This window comes from Podarcis liolepis, assembly GCF_965112155.1.
Source record: "Podarcis liolepis genome assembly, chromosome: 18".
Taxonomy (NCBI): Eukaryota; Metazoa; Chordata; class Lepidosauria; order Squamata; family Lacertidae; genus Podarcis; species Podarcis liolepis.
This window is the reverse complement of record NC_139572.1, coordinates 2,823,861-2,845,245: the sequence shown is the minus strand read 5'-3', so window position 1 is coordinate 2,845,245 and position 21,385 is coordinate 2,823,861. Positions and strand designations below refer to the sequence as shown.

General features: G+C 48.5%; 1 protein-coding gene across 4 annotated transcripts in view; it reads left to right on the top strand.

Moving 5' to 3' along the window:
• Positions 1–21,385, top strand: part of TJP3 (tight junction protein 3) — a 48,954-nt gene that overhangs the window by 26,589 nt on the left and 980 nt on the right. For all 4 annotated transcript variants that reach the window (XM_083483689.1, XM_083483688.1, XM_083483690.1 and 1 more), the window contains exons 11-19: positions 873–1,029; positions 2,731–2,839; positions 3,568–3,787; positions 6,037–6,233; positions 7,696–7,791; positions 8,478–8,548; positions 9,304–9,615; positions 18,435–18,692; positions 19,845–19,897. In XM_083483689.1, the coding sequence (XP_083339815.1) occupies positions 873–1,029; positions 2,731–2,839; positions 3,568–3,787; positions 6,037–6,233; positions 7,696–7,791; positions 8,478–8,548; positions 9,304–9,615; positions 18,435–18,692; positions 19,845–19,897 (1,473 nt within the window). The remainder of the gene's footprint in view (positions 1–872; positions 1,030–2,730; positions 2,840–3,567; positions 3,788–6,036; positions 6,234–7,695; positions 7,792–8,477; positions 8,549–9,303; positions 9,616–18,434; positions 18,693–19,844; positions 19,898–21,385) is intronic.

Below are 21,385 nucleotides of genomic sequence, written 5' to 3'. Positions count from 1 at the left end.
AGCGTTTTTCTTTTTCTTTTTTAAATATATTTTTTATTAACAGGCCATTCAAATCACATTAATTCCAAATCACATTAGTTCCAAATTATACAGCCAGATTTTTAAAATTTTGTTTTACTACAAGCTCCGAAAGGGGTCCAAACATCACTCTTGCTGCTGCTTAAATTAAACAGTTTTATCCAGTTCTGCCCAGATAGTCTCTTTGTTATTTTCCTCATCTTCTTGTTGCTATCATATATTCCTTTCTTTGTGATCTCCGATAATCTTCACAAGCGGGTTGAAAACAAACATCTCCTGTGTGGGTTTTACACTCTCCAAGAGTCATATCACATAAAGGACGGACGCCATTTCCACACCTCCGTTACAAACATTCCCACAGTCTGTCCGTTGATGTTTAGCCTGGAGAAGAGGAGGTTAAGGGGTGATATGATAGCCATGTTCAAATATATAAAAGGATGTCACATAGAGGAGGAGGGAGAAAGGTTGTTTTCTGCTGCTCCAGAGAAGCGGACACGGAGCAATGGATCCAAACTACAAGAAAGAAGATTCCACCTAAACATTAGGAAGAACTTCCTGACAGTAAGAGCTGTTGGACAGTGGAATTTGCTGCCAAGGAGTGTGGTGGAGTCTCCTCCTTTGGAGGTCTTTAAGCAGAGGCTTGACAACCATATGTCAGGAGTGCTCTGATGGTGTTTCCTGCTTGGCAGGGGGTTGGACTCGATGGCCCTTGGGGTCTCTTCCAACTCTAGGATTCTATGATTTCCGCAGGCTTGCCAATCTATATCTCAGGGGGACCTGCCAGGTCAAGATCACAATGCGATAACCATACATTCACATTCCCTGAGAGCGTTTTTCGTCCTCTGCTGTTTCAGATACAGCCCCGATTCGAAAGTGGTCCGTTTCATAAAAGCCAAGAGCATCGGTCTCCGTCTGGCCGGCGGCAACGATGTCGGCATCTTCGTCGCCGGGGTGCAGGAAGGCAGCCCGGCCGAGAGCCAAGGGATCCAGGAAGGAGACCAGATCCTTCAGGTAAGCAGATCCCTCGCCTGATCTGCCTGATCTCCGCAAGGTCTGTGATGTGATGGGGACGCGGGTGGCGCTGTGGTCTAAACCACTGAGCCTCTCGGACAGGCATGGGCAAACTCGGCCCTCCAGATGTTTTGAGACTACAATTCCAATAATAATTATAACAACAACAACAACAACAATAAATTATTTATTTATATCTCGCCCATCTGGCTGGGTTTCCCCAGCCACTCTGGGCTCCTTCCAACAGAATATTAAAATACAGTAACGCATCAAACATTATAAAAAAATTCCTTCCAGTAGCACCTTAAAGACCAACTAAGTTAGTTCTTGGTATGAGCTTTCGTGTGCATGCACACTTCTTCAGATACACTGAAACAGAAGTTGCCAGATCCTTCTATATAGTGAGAAGGTGGGGAGGGGTATTACTCAGAAGGGTGGTGGGAATGGGAGATTGGCAGATAGCTGAGATGAGCCTGTTGACGACTATTAACGACATTAAAAGCTTCCCTAAACAGGGCTGCCTTCAGATGTCGTCTAAAAGTCTGGTAGTTGTTGTTCTCTTTGACATCTGCTGGGAGGGCGTTCCACAGGGCGGGTGCCACCACCGGGAAGGCCCTCTGCCTGGTTCCCTGTAACTTGGCTTCTCACAGGGAGGGAACCGCCAGAAGGCCCTCGGAGCTGGACCTCAGTGTCCGGGTAGAACGATGGGGGTGGAGACGCTCCTTCAGGTATACTGGGCCATTTAGGGCTTTCAAGGTCAGCACCAACACTTTGAATTGTGCTCGGAAATGTACGTATAATCCCTGACCACTGGTCCTGTTAGCTAGGGATGATGGGAGTTGTAGTCCCAAAACATCTGGAGGGCAGAGTTTGCCTATGCCTGCTCTTGGACTTGCCGATCGGAAGGTCGGTGGTTCGAATCCCCACGATGGGGTGAGCTCCCGTTGCTCGGTCGCAGCTCCTGACCCAGTAAAGTAGCTGGGTTCTGTGTTATAAATCAAGAACCGCTAGTTAGTTTTCCAATGTATTTCTTATCGGTAAAAAATAAATGTTGTGTGGCACAAGCAGATTTTTATCCTGAAAGTGTGACGCAGAGAGAAAAAAGGGCACCCCCAGAGGTCATCCAGCCCAACCCCCTTGCAATGCAGGGAAATTTTGCCTGTTGCGAGACTCGAACCCACGACCCTGATTTTGAAGAGTCTCATGCTCTACTAAAGGTGCGCGGGTGGCGCTGTGGGTTAAACCACAGAGCCTAGGACTTGCTGATCAGAAGGTCGGCGGTTCGAATCCCCGCAATGACGGGGTGAGCTCCCGTTGCTCAGTCCCTGCTCCTGCCAACCTAGCAGTTCGAAAGCACATCAAGTGCAAGTAGATAAATAGGTACCACTCCAGCGGGAAGGTAAACGGCGTTTCCGTGTGCTGCTCTGGTTCGCCAGAAGCGGCTTAGTCCTGCTGGCCACGTGACCTGGAAGCTGTACGCCGGCTCCCTCAGCCAGTAAAGCGAGATGAGCGCAGCAACCCCAGCGTCGGCCACGACTGGACCTAATGGTCAGGGGTCCCTTTACCTTTACCTATGCTCTACTAAGAAGCAGTTTGGAAGAGTCTTATTTCAGAGGTGAAAACAAGTGTGCATTCAGAGAGAGGTGCGGAACATTGTTATCTCTGCTTCCTTACTCCTTGCTCCCCGGCTCCTGCCCACAGGTGAACGAGCAAGTTTTTCATAACCTCACCCGCGAAGAGGCCATTCAGTACCTCCTGGAGCTGTCGCCGGGCGAAGAGGTGGCGCTGCACGTTCAGAATAAGCAGGACAGTGAGTAACTCGCCATTGTCGTGTCCCTCCAGCCCTCATTTGCCATTGCTTAACTAGGACTTGCCGATCAGAAGGTTGGCGGTTCGAATCCCCACGACGGGGTGAGCTCCCGTTGCTCGGTCCCTGCTCCTGCCAACCTAGTAGTTCGAAAGCACGCCAGTGCAAGTAGATAAACAGGTACCGCTCCGGCAGGAAGGTAAATGGCGTTTCCATGCGCTGCTCTGGTTCACCAGAAGCGGCTTAGTCCTGCTGGCCGCATGACCCGGAAGCTGTACGCCGGCTCTTGGCCAATAAAGCGAGATGAGTGCCGCAACCCCAGAGTCGTCCACGACTGAACCTAACGGTCAGGGGTCCCTTTACCTTTACCTTTAAAAACACCAGGCAGGCCCCACAAATAACCCAGAGATGCATTGTAAATAAAAGCACACATTCTACGCGTGTAAAAACACACTGATTCCCGGACCGTCCGCGGGCCGGACTGAGAAGGTGATTGGGCTGGATCCGGGCCCCGGGCCTTAGTTTTCCTACCCATTCGCTATGGAGAGCAATGTCACATGCCTGGGGTTCAATATAATAATAATAATAATAATAATAATAATAATAATAATTTATTTGTACCCCACCCATCTGGCTGGGTTTCCCCATCCGCTCTGGGCGGCTTCCAACAAAGATGAAAAATACATCAAAATGTTTGAGTCTTTGTTTTTCTCTCTCTCTCCTCCTATCAGTCTACAGGAAGATGGTGAAGTCCAACGTGGGCGACTCCTTCTACATCCGCACCCATTTCGATTTTGAGAAGGATGCCCCCTCCGCTCTGAGCTTCACCCGTGGTGAGGTCTTCCACGTGGTGGACACCATGTACCGGGGGAAAGTTGGCAGCTGGCTAGCCATGAGGATGGGCAAAGATCTCCAGGAACTCGACAAGGGCATTATCCCAAACCGAAACAGGTATCCTGTGTTTTTTTTTAAAATAATATTTATTAAAGTTTCATAAACAATCAAAAGCTTCAAAAATTTAAACATAGAGTACAAAAGCCAAGAAAAACTACAAAAATAAAAAAATACAAAACAAAACACATAAGAAATACAGAATAAAGAACCGTTAACAAAATAGAAGAAAAAAGGATAAAAAACACCAATAAGCAAAACAGAAAAAAAGATTAGTATTTTCATGTCTTATATTTCATTCACTAGTTTCTTGACCTCCTCACACCTCCCTTTTTGTATTCCAATTCAGATATTTAGTTCAGCAAATCCTTACCCTCTATCATTTAACCTTACTCGGCATCTTAACCTATAGTAAATATATATTTTCCACCATTATCAATCGAAACAGGTATCCTGGGCAGAGATGGGCTGTCTCCGAGGGTCCCTATGTTGTTGTTTAGTCGTGTCCGACTCTTTGTGACCCCATGATCTGGCTTATTTTACATGGGGATAGTCCCGATCAGAGTAGACAACCTTGGAACCAGTGTATTAAATTATATACATTACTGACTGCACAATATTGCAATATTTCATACAATATTAGTTAAGACACATTGCAATTAGCGGAGACTCTATAGCTACACAGGGTGATATAATCCAATATTAGAAATACTCAGAGTAGACCTATTGATAAATTCCAGCATTAGAAATACTCAAGAGTTAGACCAAAGGGAATTAATGGAGACTCTAGCCATTAATTTATATTAGCTGCATTTTTTGTTGTTGTTTAGTCGTGTCCGCCTCTTTGTGACCCCCTGGACCAGAGCACGCCAGGCACTCCTGTCTTCCACTGCCTCCCACAGTTTGGTCAAACTCATGCTGGTAGCATCGAGAACACTGTCCCACCATCTCGTCCTCTGTGGTCCCCTTCTCCTTGGGCCCTCCATCTTTCCCAACATCAGGGTCTTTTCCAGGGAGTCTTCTCTTCTCATGAGGTGGCCAAAGTCTTGGAGCCTCAGCTTCAGGATCTGTCCATCCAGTGAGCACTCAGGGCTGATTTCCTTCAGAATGGAGAGGTTGGATCTTCTTGCAGTCCATGGGACTCTCAAGAGTCTCCTCCAGCACCACAATTCAAAAGCATCCATTCTTCGGCCATCAGCCTTCTTGATGGTCCAGCTCTCACTTCCATACATCACTACTGGGGAAACCATGGCTTGAACTATACGGACTTTTGTTAGCAAGGTGATGTCTCTACTTTTTAAGATGCTGTCTAGGTTTGTCATTGCTTTTCTCCCAAGAAGCAGGCGTCTTTTAATTTCGTGACTGCTGTCACCATCTGCAGTGATCATGGAGCCCAAGAAAGTGAAATCTCTCACTGCCTCCATTTCTTCCCCCTTGATTTGCCAGGAGGTGATGGGACCAGTGGCCACGATCTTCGTTTTTTTGATGTTGAGCTTCAGACCATATTTTGCGCTCTCCTCTTTCACCCTCATTAAAAGGTTCTTTCATTCATCCTCACTTTCTGCCATCAAGGTTGTGTCATGGGTGTAATCCCATGGGATTACTGTGCTTCATTGGCCAGCAAACTTGCCTGACCTGAACCCCATAGAGAATCTGCATCAATAGGAGTATAGCATCTAGATCAAGGGAAGTAATAGTGCCACTGTATTCTGCTCTGGTCAGACCTCACCTGGAGTACTGTGTCCAGTTCTGGGCACCACAGTTCAAGAAGGACACTGACAAACTGGAACGTGTCCAGAGGAGGGCAACCAAAATGGTCCAAGGCCTGGAAACGATGCCTTATGAGGAACGGCTAAGGGAGCTGGGCATGTTTAGCCTGGAGAAGAGGAGGTTAAGGGGTGATATGATAGCCATGTTCCAATATATAAAAGGATGTCACATAGAGGAGGGAGAAAGGTTGTTTTCTGCTGCTCCAGAGAAGCGGACACGGAGCAATGGATCCAAACTACAAGAAAGAAGATTCCACCTAAACATTAGGAAGAACTTCCTGACAGTAAGAGCTGTTTGACAGTGGAATTTGCTGCCAAGGAGTGTGGTGGAGTCTCCGACTTTGGAGGTCTTTAAGCAGAGGCTTGACAACCATATGTCAGGAGTGCTCTGATGGTGTTTCCTGCTTGGCAGGGGGTTGGACTCGATGGCCCTTGGGGTCTCTTCCAACTCTAGGATTCTATGATTCTATGATCTATGGGGCATTGCCAAGAGAAATACCCTCCACCCAACTCATCCCGTGGTTCTCCTTTGCACCTCAGGGCGGAACAGATCGCCAGCTTGGAGTCCGTCCTCAAGGCCACATCGGGAGCCGCCTCTTCGGGGCCACGGGCCGAATTCTGGAAACTACGGGGCCTGCGAGGAGCAAAGAGGAACCTGCGGAAGAGTCGGGAGGATCTGTCCGCCCTCACCAAGCAAGGGCACTACCCGCCATACGAGAGGGTCGTTCTGAAGGAAGGTGAGGGCAACTTGCCTTGTTTTGGGGGACTTCAAGAGCGGTGGGCAGTGCCGGATTTACATATAAGCTAAACAAGCTATAGCTTAAAGGTAAAGGGACCCCTGAGCATTAGGTCCAATCGTGGCCGACTCTGGGGTTGCGGCACTCATCTCGCTTTACTGGCCGAGGGAGCCGGCGTACAGCTTCCAGGTCATGTGGCCAGCAGGACTAAGCCGCTTCTGGCAAACCAGAGCAGCGCACGGAAATGCAGTTTACCTTCCCGCCGGAGTGGTACCTATTTATCTACTTGCACTTTGATGTGCTTTTGAACTGCTAGGTTGGCAGGAGCAGGGACCGAGCAACGGGAGCTCACCCCATCGCAGGGATTTGAACTGCCGACCTTCTGATCGGCAAGTCCTAGGCTCTGTGGTTTAGCCCACAGCGCCACTCGCGTCCCCATAGCTATAGCTTAGGGCCCCACTATTATTATTATTATTATTATTCCCTGGCTTTTTTCTGGCCCATGTAGGACCAGTCTGGATAGTTGGCCTTGGTGAAGATTTCACGTTTTCATCCCCCCAAAATTTTTTTATTGGAGTTTCTCCTGAAATGAGGCTGCATTTTAATGTTGTATTTTAATCTTGTTTCTAAGTGTGTTAGCCGGTCTTGGCTGGGAAGGGTGGGGTATAAATAAAATTTATTACTTCTTCTTCTTCTTTTTCTGTAACAAGGCCAATAATAGTATATTTGGGTATTTTCAGTGGTTTTTTTTCTGGGGGGGACGCAGGGGTACGCATACCCCTTAACATTCTGTGAATTTTTGTACTTTTGTCCATTTACTATACAGAAACGCAACTTTTGGGTTGCGAAAGCGGCAAACCGGGAAGTGCATTCTTCCAGGTTTTGCCATGCGCACATGCGCAGAAGCACACTATCACACTGCGCGCATGCACAGACGCAGCGACTCTACTTGCGGATTTTTCAGGATACGTACGGACCCCTGGAACAAATTATATCTGTAACCAGAGGGTCCGCTGTATTTATTTCCGCCGATCTGAACTATAAAACGGTGGTTTCCTTGAGTCAAAATGAGAGTACCCCTAAACATTTTATTTTATTAGAAAAAAACAACTGGGTATGTTTACGCAATGTTATGCACGAGGCTTCGCCACTGGCCTTCGGGACCCTGGCGCCTTCCAGATCTTTTTGGACTACAATTCCCATGCTGGCTGGCGGTTGATGATGGGAGTTGTAGTCCGAAGCATGCACATGGTCAGGGAAGTTTTAGATGTGTGACATTTTGATGTGTTTTTAATCTTTGTTGGAAGCTGCCCAGAGTGCCTGGGGAAACCCAGCCAGATGGGCAGGGTACAAATAATAAATTATTATTATTATTATATATCCTCCGAGACAGAGAGATATAGATGTAATAAATAAGCAAGACCCCTCTGACTTTCCTCCTCTTCCTCCTCCTCCCTGGCAGCAACCTTTAAGCGCCCGGTTGTGATCCTGGGACCCATTGCCGACATCGCCATGCAGAAACTCAGCACCGAATTGCCGGATCAGTTTGAGATTGCAGGTGAGCCTTCTTCCCCACGACCCGAGTCCGGTGCATAGCTGTCAACCGTCCCTTATTTGGTGGGAAACTCCCTTATCCCAGCGCCGTGTCCCGCTGCTGTCCCTTATTGATGATGTCCCTTCAATTTCCCGGGTTTCAAAGGAAGCAGCTCCTCTCCCTCCCTCCCTGCCGGCCAGGGAGGAGGGAGGCTCCAGCTGTGTTGCTCGGCTGCGTTGCTCACCCAATAAGGAGTCTAAGAACGACTGGGGGGGTGGAGCTTGCATGCCTTGTGCCGATCAAATCGGCCGTGTTGCCTGGGGACTCGCCTTTGCTCAGCGCTTCCCAGCGGAGAGGTGACGGTGGTTTTCCTTGCTGCGTCCCCTTTGCCGGGTTGCTGCGCTGTGGGAACCACCGCTTGAGGCTTCGTTTGGCTGCTGGCTGGGCTTTCTGCCTTTGGCTCGGAGGGGCTCAGAAGTCGAACATACCTGTGTTCGGAAAATCCCTTATTTTGGCTGCTGATCCCTTATTTTCGAGGCTGCTGGTCCCTTATTTTCAAATCTGTAAGTTGACAGCTATGGTCCGGTGGGGCTGGAAGGGCCAGGTCTTCATATGTCATCCGACTCACTGTGCTTTGACCGACTCTTGCGCAGTCAAAGATGGAAAAACAATATCCATCTCTCTCTCTTTCTTTCCCTCCCCATTTTTAGAGAGCGTGGCAAGAGAAGGGAGCTCATCAAAGGTTATCAAGCTGGACTCCGTGTGGCATATTGCAAAACAGGTTAGAGGACTGAGGCGGGGGGAACGTCACGAAACTGGGGTCCAAGGGGGTGGGAAGCAGATGCTCCCTCGCTCTGTAGCCCTTCCCTTCAAAATAAGACGCTAGGCCTCATGGTTCTGTGTTGCGTTCTGTTTATCTCCTTGACCTATGCCGGGAGGGCGTTCCACAGGGTGGGTACCACCACCGAGAAGGCCCTCTGCCTGGTTCCCTGTAACCTTGCTTCTTGCAGGGAGGGAACCGCCAGAAGGCCCTCGGAGCTGGACCTCAGTGTCCGGGCAGAATGATGGGGGTGGAGACGCTCCTTCAGGGATACTGGGCCGTTTGGGGCTTTCAAGGTCAGCACCAACCCTTTGCATTGTGCTCAGAAACGTCCTGGGAGCCAATGTAGGTCTTTCAGGACCGGTGTTATCTGATCCCGGCGGCCGCTCCCAGTCCCCAGTCTAGCTGCCGCGTTCTGGATTAGTTGTAGTTTCCGGGTCACCTTCAAAGGTAGCCCCACGTAGAGCGCATTGCAGAAGTCCAAGCGGGAGATAACCGGAGCATGCACCACTCTGGCCAGACAGTCTGCGGGCAGGGAGGGTCTCAGATGGAGCTGGCAAACAGCCGCCCTGGACGCAGAATTGACCTGCGCCTCCATGGACGGCTTTGAGTCCAAAATGCCCACCAGGCTGCGCACCTGGTTTCTGATGGAGCTGATAGATAGCCGCCCTAGATGCACGATTGACGGCCTCATCTGTCGCTTTCCTGTCTCCCAGGATAAACACGCCCTTCTGGACATCACCCCGGCAGCCGTGGAGAGGCTCAACTACGTCCAGTACTTCCCCATCGTGGTCTTCTGTGAGCCGGACAGCCGGCAGGGCGTCAAAGCCATGCGCCAGTGGCTGGCCCCGGAATCCAAGAAGAGTTCACGGCGCCTCTACGCCCAGGCTGGCAAGATGAAGAAAGACTGGAGCCACATCTTCACGGCCACCATCAGCCTGGCTGGTGGCTCCAACAGCTGGTACCAGAGTCTCAAGGACATCATCCGGGTGCAGCAAGCCCGACCCGTATGGACGACAGAGGAGCAGGTGGGTGCCGTCTGGGGTATCTCACGTCTTACGCTGTGGTTGTGGCACGCTGGCGTTTTCTCTTCTTTAATGAAATGCTTTTCATTTGATTTTTTAAAATGTCAGCTTCGTTCCGGAGCTGACAGAGGCTGGGAATGAAAGCAGGCAAAAAGAGATGAGGAGACTGAAATGTGAGCTGGGATGTGAGAGGGAAGAGAGGCAGCCGAGTGGCATAGCTTCAGAGAACAGAGAGCAGGCAGCAGATAGCAAAGATCCACAAAATACCAATCTTAGCTCAGAGTCGGAAGGGGAGAGGCCAGGAATTGTTGTTGTTGTTTAGTCATGTCCGACTCTTCGTCACCCCCTGGACCAGAGCACGCCAGGCCCTCCTGTCTTCCACTGCCTCCCGCAGTTTGGTCAAACTCATCTTGGCCTCTTCGAGAACACTGTCCCACCATCTTGTCCTCCGTCGTCCCCTTCTCCTTGTGCCCTCCATCTTTCCCAACATCAGGGTCTTTTCCAGGGAGTCTTCTCTTCTCCTGAGGTGGCCAAAGTCTTGGAGCCTCAGCTTCAGGATCTGTCCTACCAGTGAGCACTCAGGGCTGATTTTCCTAAGAATGGAGAGGTTTGATCTTCTTGCAGTCCATGGGACTCTCAAGAGTCTCCTCCAGCACCAGAATTCAAAAGCATCAATTCTTTGGCGATCAGCCTTCTTGATGGTCCAGCTCTCACTTCCATACATCACTACTGGGAAAACCAGAGCTTTGACTATACGGACCTTTGGTGGCAAGGTGATGTCTCTGCTTTTTAAGATGCTGTCTAGGTTTGTCATTGCTTTTCTCCCAAGAAGCAGGCGTCTTTTAATTTCATGGCTGCTGTCACCATCTGCAGTGATCATGGAACCCAAGAAAGTAAAATCTCTCACTGCCTCCATTTCTTCCCCTTCTATTGGCCAGGCCAGGAATAGCTAGCCCAAAAACTCGAAGGCTCAAAAAGGTCAGTGAGAGGAGAGGGAAAGAGTGGAAGCGAAAGGGTTTTTTCCCCTGTTGGAAGAAAAGGAAGGGGCAGAGTTTAGACTCAGGCAACTGCAAACTTGTAGTCAGACACTGAGGAGTGATTTATGTGTTTGAGCAATAAACCTGAGATAATTACCGCCAGTGTCTCACTTCTGTGGGAGAGACAAGCCGTTACAAAAATATAAACTTATAGCAAAATCAATTAAAAGTCCATATAAAGAGATTGTTCTGAATCTCAAGAGATTGTTTTGAATCTCAAGACTTTCCCCCCCTCCATCCCCTCCATGGGTCCTAATGTCAATATTTACAACAGCATATCAATCCGTTATCCACATTTTTTATCCGTCCAAATTGTCCATAGTCTTTGTTACATTGCAAGGGAGATTCAAAATCCTGCTGGTGTTTTCATCTGCTTACAATGATCTCCTAAATAAATTATAATTTCCCCCCATTCTTTTTAAAAGTTCTGGTCCTCTTTGTTCCTGAGCTTTCCAGTTAATTTTGCGGCTGTTGTCTTTTCTCGTCCTTTGGAATCTCGGTACCTATAATTCCTAATTAAAAAAGCTTCTTTTTTTTAAAACAAAAGTTATTTTAAACACTTTCCCCCCATTTCATTATATATCATCTCCCAGAATTTTTTTACACGTCCACCACACATGATAAAAGGTACCTTCTTTTTCTTTACATTTCCGGCAGGTATTTCTGTTTGTTCTATACATTTTTGCTAACTTACTAGGAATCAAATCCCACCGGGTACATCATTTTCATATACAGTTGTGCCTCAGAAATCAAACAGAATCCGTTCCTGAAGTCCATTTGACTTCCAAAACGTTAGAAAACTAAAGCGCGGATTCCGATTGGTTGCAGGAAGCTCCTGCAGCCAATCAGAAGCTGCGGAAGCCCCGTCGGACGTTCGAAAACCGGAACAGTCGCTTCTGGTTTTTGATTGTTCGGGAGCCGAGGTACGGCTATAATTTCCTTTCAGCACACAACATGCTGCACGCTCGCGTTTTCAAAGAAGAACGGTTGGCTTCTGATTAATAACCATCATACTAATTAATACTATTTATTTTTAGCATTGTGCGTCATTCAAGAATGGGCTTCCAATTGTTTGCATTTTTTTGAGCTGCTTTTTCCCATCTGGTGTCTCTCTGTAATAATGTTTTCTTACTCCCTCTTTTTCATTGGACCGATCTTGGGGTTGTGTTTTTAAAAAAAGAACCAGGAAGTTTGCAACCCTCTCCAGGAAACCTTTTAAGCTTAAGGGCAATAACTTCCATCTAGCATGAACACATTTGCAGAAAATTTCCTGTTTTCTTAGATATTTCTTTTCTCTGCTCTCAATGATCTTACAGGTGAAACTGGTTTTGATTGGGTTTTTAACAAAACGTTCTAATTGTTTTTATCGCTGATGCTTTTCGTTGTGAAATTGCTTCGAGGTGTTTTACAAGAAGCACATTTCAAACGGAACAAAATCAATAAATGCCTGTCCACTGATCTCCAACAACTTATACTCAAATGTATAAGTTGGCATGCATTTTAATAGGTAAATTCTCCTTGTAATGTATATTTTGAACAGCTGGTTTTATTGATGTTTTGAATTTATTATTTTTTAGGTCCGCTTGGTTTTTAACTTCTGGCTTTTAACTGATAATTTTAATGTATCTTCTGTGCAATTTGGACGGATACCCAGTCGCTCTGGATCTGAACACCTCTTAGGATATCGTGATCAAACTTTGCATGACAGCTCCTGAGATCAGGAGCTGCTGTTCATCTATATTTGGATGCCTGATTTTATCCAGATTTTGCACAATCATTCCTGAGACCAGGGAACTGGTTTTCCTCTATATTTGGATAAAACGGGGGGTTATTTTGAATCAAGATGGTGAACAGAACCTTTCGAAACCGCCCTGATTTTTGTTGGAGAAAAGCAAATACATTTCCTTCTTCTGAGCTTCTAGTTAATGCATGAGTTACATGAGGGCGATCTAGACATCACCGGGTACCAAGTCATATTCTTGTTCCCTCCCAACGTGTTGAGACAAGATCTTTGCCTCTTTCATCTTTACTCATCCCATAAATAGTTGTTTCATGAATAAAGTCTCTGAACTCCAGAAACTGTTAAGTGATCAAATAAATCTTATTGACCCAAGCTGCAAGCACTTCTAACAGGTTATGGGCCCAGGCGTATATTTGGAACCCCATATGGATTTTCCCAAAGTTTCTCTTCCAAAAGCCTTCCCATTCCAGCGAGAAAGCCAGCGAGAAGGGGAGTGGATTTCAAGAGAAGTGAAGAGAAAGGATGGGTGGACTGGACTAGGAAGAAAGAACCGGCTGCAAGGAATCTGCAAAAGCAAAAATCCTAGGTGTGCCTCTCCCCAAAGGCTATTGGAAAGCAGAAGGGGGAGGTTTGCATAGCTAAGAACTGGAACTTGCAGAGAGATGAACAATGTTTGGAATTTAGGCAAGGACAGTAATCTCCAAGTCGAAGGAGCAGATTTTTCAATGGTGGATGTTCAAGATAGAGAATCTCCTAGCCAGCTGCTGATTTTGCGCAGTCGGATAACGAAGGGCAGGGAAGCAAAAGTCATTGTCTTTCGCTGGAAGATTCACTGATAATACACACCAGAGGATTGGGGAAACCGTATTCAGTTAGGCTGAAACAGGATGGAGACTTGCAAACTCGCCTGAGCGCCGCCCTAGAAATTCTTCGGCGACTGAGAAAAGTCGGCGATGATCTTGAGGTCAACCGTGCAGCGGTTTCCATGTTACGCCGTTCACCCCAATCCTTTGCTCCACTGATAAAATGTCCTGGAGACCCAACCAGAAGCAGATTTGAGTCTTTTCCAAACAAGTTGAAGAGTGTCACAGGATTAAGAGCATAGCTGTCAATTTACAGATTTGAAAATAAGGGACCAGCAGCCTTGAAAATAAGGGACCAGCAGCCAAAATAAGGGACCGGCAGCCTCACCTGTTCCAGGCACTCCAGTCTTCCTGTCCTCCTGCAGTCTGGTCAAACTCATGCTGCTAGCTTCGAGAACACTGTCCAACCAACTTTGTAACCAGAGGTTCAACTGAATAGAATCTGAATCACATACACCACAAGGCCTACGCAGCCTCAACTTAAGATGGCTCCCCGGCCTGGCTTTGCACTGCAAAGTTTGCAGCAGCACGTGCAACAAAATGGCGTCCAGCATTCAAAAACCCCCTCAGCTTGCATTAACTAGCCACACACAAGGCATGCAAGCTCCACCCCCCCCCCAGTCGTTCTCAGACTCCTTATTGGGTGAGCAACACAGCCAAGCAACACAGCTGGAGCCTCCCTCCTCCCTGGCCGGCAGGGAGGGAGGGAGAGGAGCTGCTTCCTTTGAAACCCGGGAAATTTAAGGGACATCATCAATCCAGGACAGCAGCGGGACATGGTGCTGGGATAAGGGACTGTCCCGCCAAATAAGGGACACTTGACAGCTATGATTAAGAGAGTTATTGGGGAGGACCGCAGCACAGACGCTTGTCCAGGAAAGAGCAAAGAATGTGTTTTCATTGTGGGAAAATGGGACATCCAAGGGAATATTAGAAGTCTGGGGTACAAGCTTGAAAGCTACCTTGATCCAAACTACAAAGACGGGATTTACTTTGCCGATGGGAACAGCAACATTCCTATATCTATCTATCTATCTATCTATCATCTATATACAGTGGTACCCCGGGTTAAGTACTTAATTTGTTCCGGAGGTCTGTACTTAACCTGAAACTGTTCTTAACCTGAAGCACCACTTTGGCTAATGGGGCCTTCTGCTGCTGCCGCTGCGCCGCCGGAGCACGATTTCTGTTTTCATCCTGAAGCAAAGTTCATAACCTGAAGCACTATTTCTGGGTTAGCGGAGTCTGTAACCTGAGGCGTATGTAACCTGAAGCGTATGTAACCTGAGGTACCACTCTGTGTGTGTGTGTGTGTGTGTGTGTGTGTATAATTTTAATTAGTTTTTTTAACATACCATTTCCAACAGTAATTAAACATACTTTCACATCTTATTCAAATTTTTGACTTCCATCAATCCTGTCTGAAAATTTTCCAGTCTAATCTCTCAGTATGCATTTCTTATCTTCCCTATGACATTTCAAACTCATAACCAACATCTCTCTTTTTCTACTTTGTAACACTTTGTATATTTCTCCTTACAAAACTTCTAGCGTAATTTGTTGATTACAGTCGCTCTTCAAATAATTCATATGCTTCTTCCAATCTTCTGTCAATCTCCGGTCCCGCAGGTTTCGAATCCTCCCTGTCGTTTTGTCCAATTCTGCATAGTCCATTAATTTTGTCTGCCGTTCTTCTTTCGTCGGAATTTCTTCGTTTCCATTTCTGAGCTAACAATGCTCTTGTCGCAGTTGTTGCATATAAAAACAGTTTAACATCTTGCCTATTAATGAGTCGTACAGCAACATTCCTGAACGGAAAGGCCAAGCCTTTCTCAAGTGAGTCCAGCAAAGATCATTCCCATATTCCTTCCCCAAGTAACACCCTCCGGGAACGACCAGCCAAGTATGACCGGAACCATCGCAAAGCGGTACCACTAGTTCGGAGAGACCGGAACCATCGCAAAGCGGTACCACTAGTTTGGAGACTCGCTCCAGAAGGATACCACGGCCGATGGTATTGAAAGCCGCCGAGAGGTCCGGAAGAATTAACAGGGACGTGTTTCCCTTGTGTGTCTCTCTCTCGTCAGAGCTCATCACACCAAAGCGGTTTCTGGGCCAAAACCCCGACCGAAGTGGATCCAGAAAACCAGTTTCTTCCAAAAGCGCTCGGGTCTGGCCTGCGACCACTCGCTCCAGAACCTTGCCCAGGAAAGGGAGTTTCTAGAAAACTGCAACCTGTGTTGCAGCTGAGGGAAGTAGTCCGACTCGTTGGTGACCAATCTACACACAATAATTGCCGTATTTTTTGCTCTATTAGACTCACTTTTTCCCTCCTAAAAAGTAAGTGGAAATGTGTGTGCGTCTTATGGAGTGAATGCAGGCTGCACAGCTATCCCAGAAGCCAGAACAGCAAGAGGGATAGCTGCTTTCACTGCGTAGCGATCCCTCTTGCTGTTCTGGCTTCTGAGGTTCAGAATATTTTTTTTCTTGTTTTCCTCCTCCAAAAACTAGGTGCGTCTTGTGGTCTGGTGCGTCTCATAGAGCGAAAAATACAGCACCAAAATTATTATGCATTCTTTATCAATCTTCTGAGAAAAATACGAAATCTTACGCAAAGCCACAGAGACTTGCAAACTACCCATTGAAATCAGACATTATAAGTTCATCTTAGGTTGGGTAGTTCGCAAGTCTCTGTGGCTTTGCATTTTTCTCAGAAGATTGACAAAGAATGCATAATCATTTTGGTAATTATGGTGTATATATTAGTCGCCAACGTGTCCCAGGAAAGGGAGATTAGCAACTGGCTGGTAGTTTCGGTTTTCTCGAATCCAGGGAAGGTTTGTTAAGGAGTGGGTTTACAACAGCCTACTTCAAACAGGCAGGGACCACCCCTTATCGTAAAGAGACGTTGATCACCTCCCTGGCCCAGCCAGCTGTTCCCTCCCTGATGGTTTTTATCAGCCAAGAGGGGCAAGGGTCTAGACCGCAACTGGTCGCCCTGACCGATCCGAGCGTCCACAACCTTGAGCCTTACCAGCTGAAATTCATCCATCACAACAGGACTAGACTGTGTTCCGGACACTCCGTGAAATTCATCTGCTATCACAGCAGAGTCAAGGTCTTGGTGGATGCAAGCGATTTCAGCATAATGCTGAGTTCACAGATACAAACCTAGACTTTGCAGAGGTTTGGCGAGACCTTGCAAAGCACAAAAGCGCCAGGAAATTAAAAAACCGGCCTTTTTGTATTATCTCAAAGAGGATCTCTGCAGGAGCCAAGCTGCTTTTCAAGAGCCAAACGACCCTGATCTGGTCTGCGAGCTTTGCAAAAAGCACCTGTGGTGCTGAGCAAGCTTGCCGGAGCTAAAGAGAAACCGACAGTGTCTTGACTTGTGGAAGCATTTTCTCAAAGCAAAGGCGATTCCTGTTTGTACTCCCAAGCTTCGAGACTTCAGGTGGACCTACCTGGTCATTTATGATGATCTAGTGGCCTGCTAGGATCAAGATGAAGATACTAGCTCCGTTCTTCACAAGCTCTCTCAGCAATTCAAAGACCTTGCCAACCTCACAAGACCTTGTGTCTTGGGACACAAATCGAGCATTAACACTCTGACAATTTTCCTTCTTAACCAGTCGCACATCACTTCGGAAGACAGGCAAACTAATGCCAGTGTACTGGAAGAAGCAAAGATCATCCATGTCAAAGCGATGATTCTTCAACATCAACTTCGTTGGACCGGTCATGTTGTTCGGATGCCTGATGATCGTCTTCCAAAGCAACTACTCTATTCCGAACTTAAAAATGGAAAGCGTAATGCTGGTGGTCAACAAAAGAGGTTTAAAGACTGTCTCAAGGCAAAAGTAGTATAAACACCAGCAATTGGGAAACACTGGTCTGAGAGCGCTCCAGTTGGAGAACAGCCTTTACCAAAGGTGTCATGGGCTTTGAAGACGCTCGAACTCAGGACGTGAGGGAGAAACGTGCTAAGAGGAAGGCACGCTTGGCAAACCCTTACCGTGATCAACTCCCGCCTGGAAACCTCTGTCCCCACTGTGGAAGGACGTGGGGATCATGAATTGGCCTCCACAGTCACTTACGGACTCATTGTTAAAACCGTGTTTGGGGAAGACAATCTTACTCGGCTGCGAGGGATCGCCAAAGACAAGAAGGTCTTAGAAACAGCAGCAGCTAATCTCTCTGAGGACCGTGGAGTCTGACACAGCCGGAGAAGATAAACCCAAAGACTAAACACATTGGTGTAAACTTATCTCCTTCTCAAGAACGTGCAGCAAGATAGCATCGTTGGAGCTGTCTGCAAATTGCCTCTGCCTCGCCTGAGAATGCAAAACTATTTGAGAAGGCGGGTGGTATTGCAGAAAAGCAAAATATCTTTTCTTCTTCTGGACTTCTGGCTAATGCGTGTGTTGCCTTGAACCCTGCAAAAGTGCTGTTTTGTCTAGAAATTGTTTCGTGGCCTCTCTGCCTAAGCTAAATCCCGTCGCATGGTCACCGTTTAGTTGTTCTCTCCCAACGTGTTGAGAGGCAAAACCTTTCGTCTCTGCTCATCCGGTAAATAGTTCCCGACGAGACGAATCCGTTCCTGCGTAAATAAAGCCTCTCCGGAAACTGTAAGTGATCGTTCCGGCCTAATTGACCCAAACCGCGAGTTGCCCTAACACCGCTTTCGAAACTGCCCATATTTTAACAACTGACTTCAGAAGCTGCCCTGTGTTTTTATGCGCTATGGTTTTTAAAAACAGACCAGCTTGGGGGCGGGCTATTAGAATTCCAGAGCGACACGCCGTGCGCGACGAGTAAATTTATATTTTGTGTAAACGGCTTTGAGGTTTGTTTTTTTAATCATTACCGTAATTTTTGCTCTATAAGACTCCCTTTTCCCCTCCTAAAAAGTAAGGGGAAATGTGTGTGCGTCTTACGGAGCGAATGCAGGCTGCGCAGCTATCCCAGAAGCCAGAACAGCAAGAGGGATTGCTGCTTTCACTGCGCAGCGATCCCTCTTGCTGTTCTGGCTTCTGGGATTGAGAAATTATTTTTTCTTGTTTTCCTCCTCCAAAAACTAGGTGCGTCTTGTGGTCTGGTGCGTCTTATAGAGCGAAAAATACGGTAGGTGATACGCAGGTTAGGTTAAAATAAACTCACCTGCCTCCCTTTTCCACCCAGGTGGATGTTCCAGCCGACGAAGGCTTGGACCTATTGAACCAGCCCTCTCCCACCAGCCCGGGCTACTTGACCTGCGACAGCCGAGCCAATAGCGACTACGATGAGACGGACGCAGAAGGCGAAGCTTACACTGACCAGGAGCTCGATGAATCCTATCAGGAGCCGGCCCTGGCTCGCTCCTCGGAACCCACCGAGCAAATCACGGAGCAGGACCTCAGCGAGAGAGTAGCGGCTGCTTTGGCTTACCCGGTTAAGCAGGTAAATGTAAAGGGACCCCTGACCATTAGGTCCAGTCGTGGCCGACTCTGGGGTTGCGGCGCTCATCTCGCTTTATTGGCCAAGGGAGCCGGTGTACAGCTTCCGGGTCATGTGGCCAGCAGGACTGAGCCGCTTCTGGCGAACCAGAGCAGCGCACGGAAACGCCGTTTCCCTTCCCGCCGGAGTGGTACCTATTTATCTACTTGCGCTGGTGTGCTTTCGAACTGCTAGGCTGGCAGGAGCAGGGACCAAGCAACGGGACCTCACCCCGTTGCAGGGATTCGAACCGCCGACCTTCTGATCAGCAAGTCCTGGGCTCTGTGGTTTAACCCACAGTGCCACCCACGTCCCTAGTTAAGCAGGTAAGGAGCCCCCAAATGGGTTCCTAGGGGTCATCTACTCCAACCTAATCCCCATTCTCCTGCAGTGCTGGGCAGCCCATGTGATGGGGGAGTTACTGTAGCAAAATACAGAATAGTTTTGAGCGTATTACCCCAGTCCTGGTCTGGCTGCACTGGCTACCATTTAGTTTCCAGGTCCAGTTCAAAGTGCTGGTTTGGACCTATAAAGCCTTAAACGGCTCAGGACCACAAGACCTCAAGGACCGCCTCTTTCCATATGAACCCACCCGGACCCTGAAATCATCTTCGCTCTCCTTCTTGTGCCTCCTTCTCGAGAGGTCCGGAGGGTGGCAACATGAGAGCGGGGCCTTCTCTGTGGTGGCTCCCCATCTGTGGAACACTCTCCCCAGGGAAGTGTGCCTGGCGCCTTCATTACACACCTCCTGTGGTTTCCAGGGGCTGTTCTTCAGAAGCGTCACTGCCTCTGACCGCAAAGCCAGAGCCTAGCCATCACGGCTTGCGATAATTTTATTATTTATTCATCGCCCATCGGACCGGGTCGCCGCAGCCGCTCTGGGCTGCTTCCGGCAAATTAGAAACACCAACCCCGGTTCCGAAAACAATGGTGCAAATGCGATTCTCCTTGAATTAAGAGCGTCCCAAACTTTGGGTCCCTGGTTGTTGTCGGACTACAACACCCATCATCCCTAGCGAGTAGGGATGATGGGAGTTGTAGTCCCAGCTGTCGGGAAACCACCCATTTTAAGACCAGTGGTTCTCACCTGCTGATTCCTCTTTCTTCCCTCTCCAGCACGACGGCGACCAGCAACCCCAAGGCCAATGGAGGGAAGACTACGGAATCAGGTACTTGCTTTTTGCATTCTGGGGTACCGGGAAAATGTCCACCCAAGTGGGAGGGCTGATACTTGGTTTCCAAGGGCACGAGATGAAGAGTTTGGGGATCGAGGACACGGGTTAGGGGCTGCAGCAACCCTGCGAGTTTTAAAAGAGGGTGGTCGGCCGGTCAACGATCCCTCAGTACACTCCTGTGCGATGTCTGCGGTTGTAAATGATTGCTCAAGTTACTAGTCCACATTGTCAGTTGTTGGCAGCCCTCCGACCAGGGCCAGATTAGGTCCGATGAGGTCCTAAGCTACTGAAGGTAATGGGGCCCTTTATATGTCCAGCTGTCCTTCGTCAACAACAAACTGTTGCTGTTTTTTGTGTTGAACCTATGCTATATGTTAATCTATGGACCTCACAGGTATCTCAAGCTGTTTGCGGATGTTGCCGTGCAACCCGTCCATGCAGAATGTAGGCACCCTATATATAAAGGTAAAGGGACCCCTGACCATTAGGTCCAGTTGTGGCCAACGCTGGGGTTGCGGCGCTCATCTCGCTTTATTGGCCGAGGGAGCTGGCGTACAGCTTCCGGGTCATGTGGCCAGCAGGACTAAGCCGCTTCTGGCGAACCAGAGCAGCGCACGGAAACGCCGTTTACCTTCCCGCCGGAGAGGTACCTATTGATCTACTTGCACTGGTGTGCTTTCGAACTGCTAGGTTGGCAGGAGCAGGGACCGAGCAACGGGAGCTCACCCCGTCATTGCGGGGATTCGAACCGCCGACCTTCTGATTGGCAAGCCCTAGATAAATAGGTCACACGTCAAAAGTGCAAGTACAGTGGTACCCCGCAAGACGAATGCCTCGCAAGATGGAAAACCCGCAAGACGAAAGGGTTTTCTGTTTTGGAGGCGCTTCGCAAGACGAATTTCCCTATGGGCTTGCTTCGCAAGAAGAAAGCCCATAGGGAAATCTCCGGGGACCTCTTTTAAATGCTGGTGGTGGGGAGCAAAGCCTCCCCTCCCCTCCGGCCTTCAGAAGAGGTCCAGGAAGGCCGGCGGGGGCCGAAAGGCTTTGCTCCCCACCGCCAGCATTTTAAAAGCAGTCCAGGATAGCAGGGAAGCGCTTCCCGCTATCGCGGACGGCTTTTGAAGGCAGGCGGGGGGGAGCAAAGACTTTCGCCCCCCGCCCGCCTTCAGAAGAGGTCCTGGACCTCTTCTGAAGGCGGGCGGGGGGCGAAAGCCTGCCTTCCCAGGGGCTTTTACATCGCCCCGGACAGCGGAGAAGTCCTCCACTGTCCCGGGCGATTTTAAAATGCCGCCCGCCAGCATTTTAAGATTGCCCCGGACAGCGGAGAAGTCCTCCGCTGTCCCGGGGTTTTTTAAAATGCTGGGGGTGGGAAGAAAAGCCCTTGTCCCCCCCCCCCAGCCTTCAGAAGAGGTCGGGGGACAGACTGTCCCCGGACCTGGTCTGAAGGCGGTTTCCCTAGGAATGCATTAATTGATTTTCAAT